The 17,804-nt window shown below is 42.3% G+C and overlaps 1 protein-coding gene across 1 annotated transcript; it reads left to right on the forward strand.

Moving 5' to 3' along the window:
- Positions 1-1,363: 1,363 nt before the first annotated feature.
- Positions 1,364-17,578, forward strand: NEK3 (NIMA related kinase 3). Its single transcript, XM_056856716.1, has 13 exons — positions 1,364-1,480; positions 3,110-3,197; positions 3,377-3,474; positions 3,588-3,671; positions 5,420-5,487; positions 7,589-7,675; positions 9,737-9,791; positions 10,649-10,849; positions 11,738-11,843; positions 12,594-12,713; positions 14,179-14,313; positions 16,718-16,838; positions 17,492-17,578. The coding sequence occupies exons 1-13, from the start codon at positions 1,364-1,366 to the stop codon at positions 17,556-17,558; spliced, it is 1,347 nt and encodes a 448-aa protein (XP_056712694.1). The 3' UTR covers positions 17,559-17,578.
- Positions 17,579-17,804: the final 226 nt, after the last annotated feature.

The raw sequence follows: 17,804 nt of genomic DNA on the forward strand, positions 1-17,804 counted from the left end.
TACCCACTGTAAATTATCTTCATGTTACGGAACAGGAATTCTTGCTGTGTCATCACTGAACAGTGATCATGTGGACTTTGCTCGTTTCGGGTTTATTGTTTGTTGGTTTGTTCAATTTATATGCCGGGCTGAGAGCTGCTGAGAACAGTTCCAACGCAGGTACAAATTCCTACCATTTACAATTTCAAACTACAATATCTCTAAAACTTCCAAAGCGCACTAAAACCATATAACATAAACAACAGCGGGAACCAATGGGGGGGGGGGAAGAGTAAAACAGTGTCAGTAAGGGAAGGATAATATAAGTAGGACATAAGTAGATAATAAAAGGGAGGGAGGCCAGCAAGATGAAAACTGTTGCTGTCCTCAACCCTAACCCTGGTGGAACATCTCAGTCTTATTGGCCCTGTGGAATTGCTTCAGGTCCCGGGGCTCACTTGACAGAGCATTCCACCAGTCCGGGGCCAGAGCTGAGAAGGCCCTGGCTCTGGTTGAGCTGGATGCTTTGGGGGCCAGGGACCACCAGTAGATTGATCTGAGCTTTACAAAACATAAGCAGTGCAATCTGAAGGCATAAGACATCCAATATACAATGCAGAGGAAGGCACTGGCAAACCACCCCTGTTAGTCTCTTGCCATGAAAACCCCAAAAGGGGTCGCCATAAGTCAGCTGCGACTTGAAGGCACTTTACACATACAGAACTAAGATTACACAATTAAGAATGAGACAGGCCACATGAAGCATAGGGTTGCCAGCTCTGGGTTGGGAAATTCTTGGAGATTTGGGGTTAAAGCCTGGGAAGAGTGGGGTTTGGAGAGGGAAGGGACCTTAGCAGGGTACACTGCCATAGAGTTCACCCTACAACTGATCTTTGTTGTCTGGAGAGCAGTTGTAGTTCCGAGAGATCTCCAGGCCCCATCTGGAGGTTGGCAACTCCGTTGGAGCAGGAGGCGACAAATTCTGTATACAGCTTTTAATTCCCATACAATTTGTACACCATTCAAAGGAGGAGCGATTGGGAGCCCCTCTGGTGGCAATGAGAGCTCGCAAAAGACATTTCTCACTCACATTTTCCTCTGGAACACATAAGCCTGGCAACTAACCACACTTTTGCCCTTCACAAATAAACCCCAATGTGTCAATAAGTATTTCAGTCGTTGTACATGGCATCCTATACATCCTATGCATAATAGTTGAAGACAGGCAGGGAATCAGCATGGAGCGGAGGTGGGATAGGTTAGTCCCATATGAAATCATCTAATTTTGTGTGTGCCGTTTTGCTACCTTTAAGCAGGAAATCTGGGGAGAGAAAGACTACTGTTCTCAAGAGTTGCTTGAAAAGATTCAGGCAATTTGGTAACCATGGATGAGTACACAGTCCAGTCAGTGCTTGGAGAAGGATCATTTGGGAGAGTTCTTTTGGTCCACCATAAGAACGGAAGCCAGAAATACGCAATGAAGGAAATAAGACTTCCCAAGGTAATTATTTATTAATCTAATGCCATGCAAACCTATGAGATGATATGAAATTTCTCCTCAGCCAGTGCTAAGACCCGTACAGCGATTTATCTCAAGGGAAATCTAATTGGGTGTATCCTCCAAGCCAACTAAAATGCTGTGCCTTGGTTGTGAAAATTCCTTGCATCCCAGAGGAAGCAGGGGAGAACCAATGATCTAGCAACAAAACAGTATTTAACATGTGACAAAGGCTGCTGTCCTATGTTCACTTACTTGCAAGTCAGTCCAATTGCACTAGCTGGGACTTGCTTCTGCATAAACATGGATAGGATTCAAAGTCTCACTAAAGCAATGAGACTTAAATTAGTTGCAGCTTATGTATGCCATTGGATTCAATAGGACACCTGGGCTAGGCATGCGGTAGAATGAGGTTGTAATTAGGAGGAAGAGTGCTAAATTGACTGTGCCACCCCAGACTGCGGGCAGGGGATTGTATTGTTCAAAGTACACTAATAAATCCTTGTAAGTGGAAAACTAGCACAGCGGGCAAAGAGTTCTGCTGGAACCTCTCTCCCTTGTGCATTAATTTTCAATTGCACAGGGTGTTTACATGGGCAAGTAGTACCAGTGTGAGTTTTCACACTGGAGGTCTAAAATGGGACAGCCGCTTCTACCACCTTGGCATTCTACTCCATGTTCAGGCCAGGCCGTATTTTAACTGGGTCGAGTACATAACCAAAAGAATTATCCTGAGAAATGCATCTCTACAATTCTACCTATATAACCATCTGCATCTATTTGTTTTATGTTTATTTGTTTATTGACTTCATTTATATCCTGCCTTTCTCACCAATGGGGACCCGACTTGGCTTACATTGGTCTCCTCTCCTCCATTTTATCCTCACAACCAGTAACTGTATGAGGTATGTTACGCTGAGAGGGCGTGACTGGCCCAAGATCACCCAGCAAGTTTCCATGGCAGAGTGGGGATTTGAACCTGATCCTAGAGCCCTGTGGCGCAGAGTGGTAAGCTGCAGTACTGCAGTCAAAAGCTCTGCTCACGACCTGAGTTCAATTCCAAGGTCGGTAAAACGAGTACCCAGCTTGCTGGGGGTAAAGTGCAGACGACTGAGGAAGGCACTGGCAAACCACCCCGTAAACAAAGTTTGCCTAGTAAATGTCAAGATGTGATGTTACCCCATAGGTCAGTAATGACCGGGTGCTTGCACAGGGGACTACCTTTACCTTTTACTCCCAGATCCTAGTCTTGACACCCTAACCACTAACCTACACTGGTGCTCATGACAAGCCACCTTGGAAACTTATGTTGAGAGAAAGGATATAATTTTTTAAAATAAATTTGTAAGGAAGATTTTTCTCCAAAGATCAGCAAAGACAGTTCCGTTTTGGCAGGATGTTGGATAGTTGGGAATAAATTGTGTTTCTATTTTGTTTTTTTTTAACTTGTTTGCTCTCTTGACTAGCATATACTTTTAAATTGTGTTTTCAACTTTTAATTGTTTTTATGAGTACTAATTGGTTCCATGCATCACACAATCTAGTAAGTATTTTTTAAATATCCTGTAGTATATTTAAAGGTTTGTTAATGCAGACGTGATATAATTTCTGTGACTAACAACATGTTTGCAGTCTGATACACAGAGATCTTGGAATGAATCTGTTCTGTTGGCTAAGATGAAACACCCAAATATTGTCACTTACAAGGAATCATTTGAAGGTAAATATTAACATTTAAACTGTTTATTTACATGATTGCATTTGTAGAATTGGACATCCTTTGTATCTCTGTCTTGGTCTGGTGCACTATTGATGCTACACTGTAATACATTTTGTACACAGTAATACATTTTGCACACCAATGCTGCTAGTAACGTATCTTGAATTCTCTTAAATAAGCTGATGGACACCTGTACATAGTGATGGAATACTGTGACGAGGGAGATCTCCTGCAAAAAATTAAGCTTCAAAAGGGAAGGTTGTTCCCAGAAGATACGGTAAGAACAGAATACTGATTGAAATGCATAGTAATTTTTAGGATACTTCTCCCTTTCCCCATTTTATCAATAAAGCACAAAATCTATGTGCTGTGTCTTCTTCCCTTCCCCAGATACTTAACTGGTTCGCGCAGATGTGCCTGGGTGTGAAGTATATACACAACAGACGTGTATTGCACAGAGACATCAAATCCAAGGTGACTAAAATCCCCTAATGACTATAACTGCTATTTTTCCACTCCCTCTTAAAGAAAAAAAAAATACATCAGAAAAAAATGAAAACCTAATGCCTGCTCTTTTGTAATGCGTATCCTTCTTCAAAGCACAGCTGGTTTGACTGATGGCAAGAGAGCCCATAATCAGATGAGGGCATTGTGTTTGAGAGTGTGTGGGTCGAGCTGAATGATATCAGGTCAGGGTTCATTGCTGAGTATTGGATAGTGTCTTAGTGCTAATATATGCATTCATTCATTCATTCATTCATTCATTCATTTATATCCTTCTTCTCTCCCCAGTGGGTACTCAAAGTACTTCAGAAAATATTTCTTCCTGCCTCCATTTTCTCATAACCACCACCCTGTAAAGTAGGTTAGGATGAGAATGAGACTGCCCCAACATCACCCTGCAAAGAGCCAACGTGTTGTAGTGGTTAAGAGCGGTGGTTAAGAGTAGTGGACTCTGATCCGGAGAACTGGGTTTGATTCCCCACTCCTCCACATGAGCAGCGGACTATCATCTGGTGAACCAGGTTGGTTTCCCCACTCTTCCACATGAAGCCAGCTGGGTGACCTTGGGCTAGTCACAGTTCTGTCTGAACACTCTCAGCCCTACCTACTTCACAGGGTGTCTGTTGCGGGGTGAGGCACCATGTTGGGGATGCCTACACTACACCATGCCAACTAGGGCACTGCTGAAGAGTGAGGCTGTGCTTAGTGGATAACAGCATAATTGCCAGGGTTTCAGAGGGAGCAGCTATCATTGTTGCTGTTTTATCTCCTTTTTTCTGGGGCTTTTGACTTTACTTCTTGGGGTACGTTAGCCAGCTTAACTGGACTAGGGCACAGCGTTGCCACCAGCAAAACAAATTTTAATTGAATGGTGATTTACTCAGAGAACATTACCATGGGGAGTGATGTGTGTGTGTGTGTGTAAAGTGCTGTCAAGTCACAGCCAACTTATGGTGACCCCTTTTTGGGGTTTTCATGGCAAGAGACTAACAGAGGTGGTTTGCCATAAGAACATAAGAAAAGCCCTGCTGGATCAGACCAAGGCCCATCAAGTCCAGCAGTCTGCTCACACAGTGGCCAACCAGGTGCCTCCAGGAAGCCCCCAAACAATACGACTGCATCAGCAACATCCTGCCTGTGTTCCACAGCACCCAAGACAACAGGCGTGCTCCTCTAATCCTGGCGAGAATAGGTATGCATCATGACCAGTATCTATTTTAACTAGTAGCCATGAATACCCCTTTCCTCCATGAACATGTCCACTCCCCTCTTAAAGCCTTCCAAGTTGGCAGCCATCACCCCATTTTGGGACAGGGAGTTCCACAGTTTAACTATGCGTTGTCTCTCACCCTCCAGCTTCAGCATATGACCCCGCGTTCTAGTATTATGGGAGAGGGAGAAAAACCTCTCCCTGTCCACTCTCCAAACCATGCATAATTTTATAGACCTCTATCATGTCTCCCCTCAGCCGCCTTCTTTCCAAGCTAAACAACCCTAAGCATTTTAACCACTCCTCATAGGCCAGTGCTTTCCTCTGCATAGCAACCCTGGTATTCCTTGGTGGTCTCCCATCCAAATACTAACCAGGGCTGACCCTGCTTAGCTTCTGTGATCTGACGAGATCAGGCTAGCCTGGGCCATCCAGGTCAGGGCATGGGGAGTGATAGAGTTTGATAAACTGCTTCATGTGTGCATATTCTTCCTATTTTGTGCTACAGAATATACTTCTCACGCAAAATGGAAAAGTAAAACTGGGAGATTTTGGATCTGCACTTCTTCTTACCAGGCACGTAAATTATCACATTTGCATTGCTGCCGTACTTTTAAAAACTACTGTCGCGGTTCGGGCCGTTAAGTGCCTACACTCTTAGAATGTACCATTTACTGAGAAATGGAGTTATCTTATTCAGCGAGACACCACTAGACCGGAATCAACGGTTCCTAGAAACTTGTTATTGCTTCTAGGACATCTCTTGAACACGCCAATAAATTTATAATAATGGACAAGAGTAGAAGTATATATAAAAAACACATTTATTTACATTATACAATATATGCTTTTTGGTTGCAAAGCCTTAAAATATCATATAAGGATAGACATCATTAGTCTTAAACATGTTTATGTAGCAAGTAATCATTCACATTCTCTATGCCTCCATAAAGGAGTATCTTAGTTAGAATATACTCATAAAGTATCCTTAGTGCAATGCACCTTCATTCAGAATATAAGGTTACAGAAATCCTGTCAGAATATGGTTAATTCTTTGGAGAAAGATTTGGTTAGAAGCATCCTAACTTAAATCATTCAAAACATCATAACATTTCTGTACAGAAGACACACTATACCTTGCTGTGTCATCTGTGTCATCTGGAGTCCTTTAAAGACTTCTATTAATATTCTTAACTGATCATCATTAAGATCAGGCATTGTGTATGTACATGCTATGCATGCTCTTTCTAGTTTTAGACAGCAATGCTGAATATATAAATACTATGTGTTAGCTTAAAGCTGTTTACAGTCTCTTTGACTGTGCCAATCTGTGTATGTGCATTGTGCATATCTCACAGAGAACAGAGAATCTCCTTTCCCTTCAGGAACTTCTCTGGTCTCTTGCTCTGAGGAGGTTCAGAAGTCCCTCTGTTAAGTAGAGGACGTTCTGACACAATCTCAGAGGTCTAGCTATTAGCCCTGTATTCAGGATGCTTCTTAGCATTGGTAAGCCAAATAGGCTTAGTCTGTAAGAATCCATAAATCTGATGGACTCTCAGTGTTCCAATACATGGAAAGATCACTGCACTTAGATTCCCATTCAAAGAATAGGAATTCTAAGGGTCTCTATCCTCTTCTAGGAATAGAGCAGTCTCACAAGAAGACTGTAAGTAAGATATGTTGAAATATCCAGATCTTGATATTTCAAGATATCTGAGAACTTCTGTCCACGCAAGGATCAGAGTTTCAATGTTTTACATCTCAAGCCTTTTGAGATGGAGAAGTGCTACATCAGACAGCTGCAGTCTGCCAGTCATAGCACTCTAAAATGCAAGCTGGACTGTGGCTGGTATTTATACTATTTCTAGACCCATTAAGAGTGAAGATTGTTCCTTTCTCCTCTTCCTGAGCCCTCGAAAGGGTACCTTTATTTCCCTTTCTTATCCAAAACCAGGAGCTTAGTGGCTTCTTTTCCTGTCTTATGATATCTTGTTGTCCAAATATGGACATCCTTCCCTTTCAGTCCTCTGTGCCTAAAGTATAAATCCTTATTTCTGAGTTACATGATCAAGTTACATATTTAATTTCTATACCATCCTCTTCGTTAGGACTATACGCATTAAATGAGACTACTTAGAAATCTGTAGCACAACGTTTAACTATATAACTCATGAAACATAATTTTAGCTGACATTGTCACTTTGCAAAGTGTTTTGTTTACATTAGTTAGCAGGTTTGTATTCTGGCAAGATTACAGTAGAGCAAGGAAGCATATTACTCTCATCGTTGAGAGAACTATAATGCCAACTATTCCAACTATTAATGCACTCTTAGTACATTAAGATTCTGACATCTGGCAGCTAAGTCAGAAAGATGACTTTTACGCTGCCCCTTCAAGGGCAAGCCAGAGTAACTTTAGTAGTTAGCTTTGATTAGAGCTAACCTTGAGCTAGCCTGTCAGCATGACACAGAGTTGCCTGTCAGCATGACACAGACTTTCATTATACATTACACAAACCTCTGTATGTGTATGATGTGTTTAAGCTCTATATGGAATTAATTCTGCACATGTTCACAAGATACCATGATCATGTCAGAGACTGCTACACTACTTGCTAGTTGATGTAGACACGTTGTGTGTTGTTTTCTCACATTGTTTTAATTGTTCTTGGAACAGCCCGAAGGCATACGCTTGTTCTTACGTGGGAACCCCTTATTACGTGCCTCCAGAAATATGGGAAAACACACCTTACAACAATAAAAGGTAAGGAGTGTTAATCAGAGTTTTTGAAAAAAAGTTTCTCAAGCTATGCATATATTCTGAATGGAATTACTCAATAGACTGGCTTTATTTTGAACCCAAGATTGAACTCTGCAGAATCTGGAACTTGTGACAGAGATTAGCTTTGGTAGCAGATGGAAAAATCTAGGCAAGTGTAGTGAAGGGCTATATGAACATGTGATCAAAGAACTCCACGCCAAACAAATACTGGAGGCTTTTGTGGGCTGTTGCTCCAATCCAGCGAACCCAGACTGCACAAACTGCATTCCATGGCTTGGATCGGCTGGAAGGTTACTGGAGACAGAAGGGATTTCTGTCCACAAAGTGTGGCTTCGTCTCCTTCCCCCTCCTGCTGCAGTGCAAAAAACTCCCCCCCCCCAAAATGCTGCTTGGGGGAGTCAAAGGACCTGTCTCTTCCAGCGCTGGCACTCCAGGCCCTTTTTGAGTAGTGACAACAGAACTCTTAATGTCCACAAGATTACATCTTTATTATTTCTTCACACAAATGCATAAGGATGAATCTCTCGACTCACGCATCACTGAACAGGAAAGGTAGATGCAGAATATGTCTAGAGTCCGTGAAAAAAACAGATGAATTGGGAGCCTCCTTTCTCTTCTGCCTCGGTCACGGTAGAACAAAGGATTTCATTTTACCCGGGCCAGAGGGAGTTGTGGTAAGAAGAAGCTCTGATAGCCAATTAGCGTTCAGTTCAGACATATCTGACCTAGTGTTGGTCTGGACTACATTGCCCACGATTCTAAGTCTTAAAGGGCTAACTACTACAAACATTTTCTATGTAACACCTCGCTTTCTGCTGGGGCAGCACAGGACCCTCGGAACAGCAGTCAGGGGAGTCAGAGATCTGCTGTGGAAAAGGTGGAATCAACGGAAATTGCACCTCTCTTGCAACCATAGACATTCTCTGGTGGTTCCAAGCCATATGCGATCTGCTGAACCAATAGCCAAAGTGCAGACTATCTCTTAGTGTTATTTCTTTGAGGCCGAAGAAGTTAGCTCCGTGATATAACAAGGCTATAACGAGACGTCCCCAAGCTAGCATTACTCAGCAACCAGGCAGATAAGATTAGAGTCCTACCGTAGATAGTTGAGGAAGGAGCCAAAACAACAAACACACAGATGTTCTTACAAGTTCTGAACAGCCAAGAGTTGCTCCGACAGCTTTACAAATGGAATTAGTAGGAATTAAAAGCAAAGTCATGGGAGAGCCTCAGAGCAATGCTAATAATGTTTCCGCCATCTTAGATCGAGCCAATAGCAGGAAGCTGATGTGCCAAGGGGATTTTGCCAGAAGTCTGATAAATGCATGTATAAATCACATGCCTTGCCCCATAGGGAACTCCTTATGGCAGCCTGTTGTGCTGTTGACTATTGAGATTTTAGCAGGTGGGATGAAGAGAGTAATAAGGATTGTGCCTACTTCTCTCCCCCCAATCCCAATTTCTAATGTAGTGCTGGTATTACACTCCACTCTGCACCGTTTGCAATGCTTATCACTTGCCTTCATAGCTAAGATGAGATCACTCAATCTGGGGTGGGATTTCTCCACACTGCAGCTCATAAGTAACTTGTAAAATAGCTAGGATGCCAACTGCCCACCCTAAATTGTTATATGAAGGGCATGTAATGGGCCCAGCTGTTTTATTTTGCTGGTGTGTGGTGGTGGAACGTGCCGTCAAGTCACAGCTGACTTATGGCGACCCCACAGGTTTTTCAAGGCAAGAGACATTCGGAAGTGGTTTGCCATTGCCTGGCTCCACGTCAGCTGAGAGAGTTCTGTGAGAACTGTGACTGGCCCAAGGTCACCCAGCAGGCTTCGTGTGGAGGAGTGGGGAATCGAACCTGGTTCTCCAGATTAGAGTCCGCTGGTACTGTACTACAATTCTAGATGTCTTTATTTATACCTTTATTTTATGGCTTGTTTTTATTCCCACCCATCTGTGCACACACAAGATTTCATTGGCAGTAAATGTGACATTAAACTATGGCCTTAAATAATGGACTTTTCAAATCTGTCTTTCTAGTGATATATGGTCCCTAGGATGCATTTTATATGAGCTGTGTACTCTTAAGCATCCGGTAAGTACTGTCTTGTATGTGAATTACTTTCAGGCACTGATTCAGGACGAGGTTTTATGTTGTGGTTTCATACTCAGGGGCTTCCTGACACTGACATCAGAATGTAAAAACCTACACAACAGCCTTTTCCATTCATTGCTCTGTATATATATTAGTGTGGAGCGTTACAAAAATAGTACTGTGGAAATGAATCTTACTTCATCGTTGCAAATAAATTGGAGGTGTATTTATTTATTGAGATATTTATATCCCACTTTTCTCCCCAGTGGGAACCCAAAGCAATTTACAATGTTGCCCTCCCCTCCTCTATTTTATCCTTACAAAAACAACCCGGAAAGGTAGGCTAAGCAAAGAGTGTGTGACTGACCCTCCCCACAACAGGCACCTTGTGAAGTAAGTGGGGCCGAGAGAGTGTGACTAGCCCAAGGTCATCCAGCTGGCTTTGTGTGTAGGAGTGGGGAAACGAATCCAGTTCACCAGATTAGCCTCCGCTGCTCATGTGGAGGAGTGGGGAATCAAACCCGGTTCTCCAGATCAGACTCCACTGCTCTTAACCACTACACCATGCTGGCTCTCAGGCAACTGATATCCAGAGAGAGAGAGAGAGAGAGATCAAATTTCAACCACTGTTGTTTTTAAAGCAAAAACTAGTATTGCAAGTTGCAGCAGTCTTGAAGTAAGATATTCTTGAAGACTTCTAGGCTAGTTCAGTAATATAACAGGTACTTCTTGGTCATTAACAGTCATTTATACAAAAACTATAGTAATCTCCTTTTCTACAATGCCTAGATTTTTGAGGCACTTTATGTATTCTATTATTAATCCACATGCTTTCTTCCTATATTTGTTCAATATAGTTTCAAGCCAATAGCTGGAAACATCTTATCCTAAAGATATGTAACGGATACTACAGCCCTCTTCCATCCCACTATACTTACGACCTTCACTATTTGATAAAGCAAATGTTTAAGAAGAATCCCAGGAACCGTCCATCAGCTAGTACAATTCTTAACAGAAACTGCTTGGCGAAGCTTATCAAAAATTTTGATTCAGCAGAGGTAATGGTATGCTTTTGTCTCTGGAAAACTAGACATACTTTTCTTATTTTGTATAGGCCATATTTTGTCATAGTATATAAACCTAGTATAGTTACTTCAGTGGTATTGTTGATGATTTTACCATTATAGCACTTCAATATATAGAAGACTTTGACCTTACCTTTTCATAATGGAACTTCTATTGGTTGAGGAAGGGATGGTGTTCTCTATCAAAATCTCACTCTTAATTTTGCCCCCACAGTGGGCTTTTGACTCTCCAAGAGCAAAATTTTGGGAGGCTCACTGAATTATAGTACTTACTATATATGTTACAGCGAAAGTTCAAAATGCAGAAAACTACAGAATGTTGACAATATCCAGGATGAAGTATGTAGAGGAGAGAATGTGTGGACTGTCAGAAACTATGAGGGAAAGTTGATCCTGTCCAACACTGATCCACTGAATAACTTTAATTATGGAGCTAGGCTAATGAATATTGGCAATGACTATTGAACGACTGCCTGCAATCTGGTCTTTGTCTTTATTTTCTGGACATTCAGCAGATGTGTGAGGGTCAGACATAAGGCCCTTGTGAATGTGATTGCTGATTGTGTTTTGAATATTCACTGCAACATGTACATTGTATTCTCTGTTCTTTCAAAAAGGCAGTTTTGGGTAACACAGTTCTGAGTTTGTGCTTGGTATCACAGAGCAGGATTCTCTCTCTCCTGGCATGAAATATAATTGTATCACATTACTAATAGTATTCAGAGCATTTCTTTTTACATATGTTTTGGCAAATGTAGTTAAAAATGTGCTTACTAATTACAACCTAGCAAAACAAGATGAATTATTATTGAATTCTGTTGAGCTCTGTTATGATTTATATTGATCTTAAACCTTTTCAAGGAGGAAGGAAAATACACAAGATGCAAGACTAGCTGTTCAGAACTGGAGCTTGTTTCCAAGGGACTCAGTGAAATGGGATTGGAGAAAACAGGTATAGATGTAGTAAGTTAAAGTAAGTAAGTTAAAGGGCTGGGTCTCATTCTGATGATATTGTTTGGGCTTACATCAGTTCAGGTGATCTGTGAGTTGCTCCCCTGAGTTTTTTTGAGGGGTCCTACCACTAAAGGTACACAATATTAAAGGAATAAGGCCTGTACATGTGCAAATTTGAAAATAGTTAATTTCAGGAGCAATCCTAAGAAAGTCCCATGTTATTCAGTAGGACTTACTTCCAAGAAAGTGCCCATAGGATTGCAGCCTTAGTGTTGAAAAAGTTCCAAATAAAATGTATCTTTAACTTTGGAATCAGATTACAACAGAGGTCCTCAACGTTTTTGAACTTGTGAGCGCCTTTGGAATTTTGTCACAGGATAGTGGGCACAACCACAGGAGGCGGAGTCAGCCTGAAAATGTCAGAGCAAGGTTATGCATAACTCTAGTGATAACTCTTCGACGATTCAGGCATAAACTCTATTTAACAGGATGCCTTTTAATCTGCATGGCCAGTCAGATCTTCGGTGGCCAATCAGAAGCCCTGCAGGGCAAAAACCCCACCTGGCCTTGCCCACTAGCGGAAAACACTTGGTAGGCATTAGTAAAGGTGTCCATGGGTGCCCATGGGTGCCCATGGGCACCTCATTGGGAACCTCTGGATTACACAAATGCCGTAGCTGGAATCCCCTGTTAAATGTCACATAGAACTGATTCACAAAAATTGCATAAACCATTTTATTAGGGAAGTATGAAGTTCCCCCAGAAGCAGCTTTACCAAGCCCCCAGAGACGACAGTGGGAAAAGGGAAGATCCAGTACTGTGGTCAACATCCTAGACAAGGCCCCTCTACTTTCTTCCAGTGTTACAACCAAAGAGGATGCAAGTAAGACAAGATTTGGTATCTTCATTGCGTTATGTATCGTTAGAAATCACTGTGGCTTTTAAAGACGGCAGTTCATCTCGATTATTACTTCTGAATCCCTCAAATATGTAGGTTGGATCAAGTTAAAAATCTCTGCTGATGGAAGGGATTTCTGTCAGTGAATCAGGACTTCCTCACTTTCTCCCTTCCTACCACAGCCCCCAATGCTCCCCCCCACAATGCCACTCATGGGGGGCAGGCAACCCCCAGGAACAGCATGAGGTTGAAATAAATGATCCACCCCCCCTTTTCTGTTAGTAGAAATTTTTCACTGGCTGTAACCCAAAATCTTACTCCAAATTAGAGTATATAAAATGCAAAGATATCCAGATGACTTACAGTGCATTCCTGAGCTCGAGAGCGAAAGCCCTTAGGAGGCCAGGAAGGCACTGCGCCGGCGCCCGGGCCCCCCACGCCGGCACCCGGGCTACTTATGCCGGTATTAGTGGCCTCAGCGCCACCCCGGAACGTCTCCTAACCCGTTTCCCTGGCACCAAAACCCCCAAAAAAGCCTTTTAAAGGCTTTAAAAAATCTTGATGGGGCTTTTCGCCCCATAGAGAAAAGCAAAGCTGCGCTTGTTAAAAAGCAGGCGCAGCCTCGCTCTTCTCCCCGTCGGCATACCCAGGGTGAAAGGGGAAAGGAGGCTGCCTAATGGCAGCTCCTCCCCCCAGAATTCCCTGGGAACACCTCCCAGGATGCCGGATCACCCCCCGGAACACTGGCGTGGGCCTTTACACAACTGGGACGCCAGTGGAAGGCCCTGCCAGCATTCTGGGGCAGCACTGCTGTGGCGGCGCCCAGCATCCAGGCCTCCACACCGGCATTGGGGCCACTAACGCCAGCATAAGTAGCCCGGGCGCGGGGGGTGGGTGGAACGCTGGCACAGCGCCTTCCCGGCCTCCTAAGGGCTTTCACCCTCGAGGCTCAGGAATTTGCTGTCAGACTTCCAGTACATTCTATTTCCTATCTCAGTGTGCTGTGTGTTTTTTTGCCGTCAAGTCACAGCTGACTTATGGTGATCCTGTAGGGTTTTCAAGGCAAGAGACTAACAGAGGTGGTTTGCCAGTGCCTTCTTCTGTGTAGCAACCCTGAACTTCTTTGGTGGTCTCCCATCCAAATACTAGCCAGGGCTGATCCTGCTTAGCTTCTGAGATCTGAGGAGATCAGGCTAGCCTGGGGCTATCCAGGTCAGGACCAATGTGCTGTGGTTTATTTTGGCAAAAATTCATGAGCAACAGTCAGATTTACACAAAGTGGTATTAGAAAGTGATAGGTATACATATACATACACGTTAAAATGCACCAGGTTTTTTTTCTTATATACAGACTACCAATATTCTTCTTCTGTATTTTCTGAAATTAGTTTTGCTTTTATAGTGAATCTGTGCGGGTGACTTGTTTAATGTTTATTCTTCTTTTAAGTAGGTGGTCAAGTGAGAAAATATGGTGAAAATATCACACGTAAGCAGTGGACCAAGCAGCCTCCTGAAACTGTCTTGAATATTCTCCACAATGCTGATATCAGTTTAGCCTTTAAAACATACACCATCTACAAAGCAGGTAAATCATGTTGCCCCGGTGGCCTGCCACTCAAGATACTACAGACATGGGCATATAAAATTACCAGTCTAAAAATCCATGTGCCTTCTGCTGTGTCCGAGGAACTGAACGTTAACACTTGTTGAACAGGTGATTGGTGCTGTCAAGCCTCCCCTTCATCCTTCGGAGACCAGATCCCTCAAGGGAACGTGCATGTGGCTGAAGTCGGTTATTTTATTAAAAGTTTTGCAGAGCCAGTTCAGTTTCCGTTCAATCAGTGTTGCGTAGCGATGTGATATTTACATTGTTGAAGCTTCTGAGGATGCTGTTTTGTCTCTCATAGTTGTTTGGAGCTCAGATGGAGAGGTATAGCAGGAAAAAAATCCATCAGAAGTAGGGTTGCTAGTTCCTGGTTGGGAAATACCTGTAGATTTTGGGGGTAGACCCTGAGGAGGGCAGGTTTTGGGAAGGGGAGGGACTTCAATGGGGTATAATGCCATTGAGTCCACCTTCCAAAGCGGCCGTTTTCTTCAGGTGAACTGAGCTGTTGCCTGGAAATCAATTGTAATAGCAGGAGATCTCCAGCCACCACCTGGAGGTTGGCAACTTAACCAGAAGACCAAAATAATCTTTTTCATAAAGTATCAGAGTGTTGTTTCGATGCGGATCCTACATAAACAGTTTGCTTTCCTTAAGATAAGAATCTGTTAGAGCAGAGGGAACGGGAAAAGCTGTCATTTCCCCCCTGCAAAACAGGGGAATGCTGAAAGAGGAACTGTCAAGTTTTGGAATGTCACTGATCGTGGAGAGGGAGGGTTTGTGCGGCCACATACTCCCTGCAGTCACCCTGGCAGATGACCTTGTGATTGAGAGGAGGCAGGGGGCAGGGCCAGCTCCCTCCTGCTCCTCCTCCCCACAACAGGCAATTGTCTTCCAGAGCGGAAGCCTCATAGCTAGTTACAGTGTGTGTAGCAATCTAATCCTAATTTCTTCTCCACTTTTGTCTGCCACTGTCCCAGTGCTAATCTTCAGGCATTTCCCACACCTTTTTACCTTTTCCTCTTATGCTGTGGTATTTTACTTCTTTTTCTTATTAAATACGGAGTGTGCATATTTATGTGTGCTCATAACCCCAATTAAATTTGGAGATTTTGTTTTTTGGGTTTTTTTTGTAAGGTGAAAGTAGTTTAAGATTTCCCATGCTGTACAGTCACATTTCTTTGGTCTCTCTAGCTCAGCTGAGGCTTCGTGTTTCCCGATCTCCAAACCATGGTTTGAAGTAAGCTTGCAATCGTGGTTTGAGATTAGCCAACCATAGTTTGTTCTAATTTTGGACATAGGCAGTCATAGAGGGAGGGGAAATCTGTGTGTGGAAGTGGAGGGAGCATCGCACATTGGCGATCTCCAAACCATTATTGAAGTTCAGGAAATGCGATGTCTCACTTGAGGCATGGTAACTTCTGATTTGATCAGAAGTTACCATTTTTTTTCAAACAACAAAACCTTGTAACACCTGTTTGCTAAAGACTAAAGTTGGATGAGTGTACGCACTATGCAAATTGAGACTTATTTCCAACCACCTTCCGCTTACTAACATAGTTTAGCGTAGTTATTAAATGTGTCCTCAACTGGGATTAGAGATATGCTGAAAGAAGTAGGAAGAAGAAGGACTCTTAAGGCAGTGTCATATAGTAGCCAGGGTTAGCTTCTGCTTAAAGGGAATAAGCAGGGAAAAGGTCAGCAAGGTCCAATGGTGCAAATTCACCATGAACAAAAATATTCAACTTAGTAAAGAATATTTGACAGTAGGAGAGGTTTCCTAACTAAACTGAGGCATTTAACTCTTAATGAGATGTAAGATTTAGCAGTGATATGTATGTTTTTCTTATATCAAACATTATACCTTAAGCATACCTTAAGGACTGCTTACTCCCATCCTACCCAATTGTTACAGTCATCTGCAAAGACCCTGCTTTGGGTGCCACCACCATCTGAAGCCAGAAGTGTGGCAACTTGAGAAAGGGCCTTCTTGGTCATGGCACCAAAATTATGGCATTCCCTTCTTAGAGAGATTTGCCTGTCCCCTTAATCCTTGCTTTCTGCTAGCAGGTGGAGACTTTCTTGTTGATCCTTGTTCCTCTTCATGTGCCTATGTTTGTTTTAAATGGTTTTATGTATCCATATTTTTTTACTTGATCAAGGTTGATTTAATGTTTTTATTGTTTGCCACCTTGAGACCCTATGTTGGGTGGGAAGGCATCCTAAAACACTGAATTGTTTACAGTGCAACTCTGTGCAAAGTTACTCCAATCTCAGTCCATTTGAAATCAGTGAGCTTAGACTAGAGTTAAGTCTGCAGGACTGCACTGCTAGTATTTGAGGAAGGGGCAACTGACGTGACTTTTTATTTTGCTAATATTTAAAGGCTCAGATGATCTATTGAGAGGACCACTTACTGAAGAAACCAAAGCATCTGATGAAACAGATGGTGAAATTACGATGGAGGGCCCTGAGAGACTTGAATCAAGATCTGATGAGGAAGACACGTATGTTTCAGTCATTTCTGAAAACATTGTTCTAATATATATATTTTTAGGTTTCAATGACTGCTTCTCTTTTCTTTATAGAAAACCACCTACCAGTAGTTTAATATTATTTATTTCATGCTTATTTTGACATTAAAAACACCATAGATGCCCTCTTTGAATGATAATCTCCCCTCTCCCCCCTCTCTTGGGTACTACCTAGGGTTGCCATTCTCCAGGTGGTATTTCCCAACCCAGAGCTGGTAACCCTGAGCCACTAAAGAATTTGGAGATTCTTTAGGGGGGAAAGTTGCTACTAGGTGGAGAAGGATTTGCTAGTATCTTTCACATATGTAAAAGATTGTCCTCTGGAGAAGAAACTCCCTTCCACATGTGCAGGTTAGGCTGATTTACACAAGGAAGAAAAAATGTGTTCACACTGAATTAAATCAGATTTAGACTGAATACTAAGAAAAATTGTTTAGGTTGTTAAAAAAGAAGGTTGAACAGGAAATCAAATTAAACCATTTTAAAGAAAAGAATATCTCCTGTAGATTCTGTCTAGATCCTGGAAGTTCATTATGGGAGATTAGAGGTCCTCCTGACCCTTTGGTTCTCTTTGATTTTTAAAAAATTGTTGTAATAAAATCTGACTTTACATAATCATTTTGTAGGGACTTTGAAGCAGAAGATGATCCAGACTGGGTTTTTGAACTGAAAAGGATGACCAATTTGGAGTGACGGACAACAGAAAAGATGAATAGTGGAACATAAGAAATTAGAACTCTCAACTAACTGTGATCCAAATCAAGATTTTCATACCTTGATGTTGACAAAACAGTTTGAAAGTCAGTTTATTATGCAAGCATTATAATGCATACACAAAAATTCCAGATGGAATTTGTTTGGTTGAGCAACAAATGTGTACTGACTGAACTGATACTAGGCTTTTTCTTTGGGAGGGAAAATATAGGACTGTTAAAAATG

This window comes from Euleptes europaea, chromosome 10, assembly GCF_029931775.1.
Source record: "Euleptes europaea isolate rEulEur1 chromosome 10, rEulEur1.hap1, whole genome shotgun sequence".
In the NCBI taxonomy this organism is placed as follows: Eukaryota; Metazoa; Chordata; class Lepidosauria; order Squamata; family Sphaerodactylidae; genus Euleptes; species Euleptes europaea.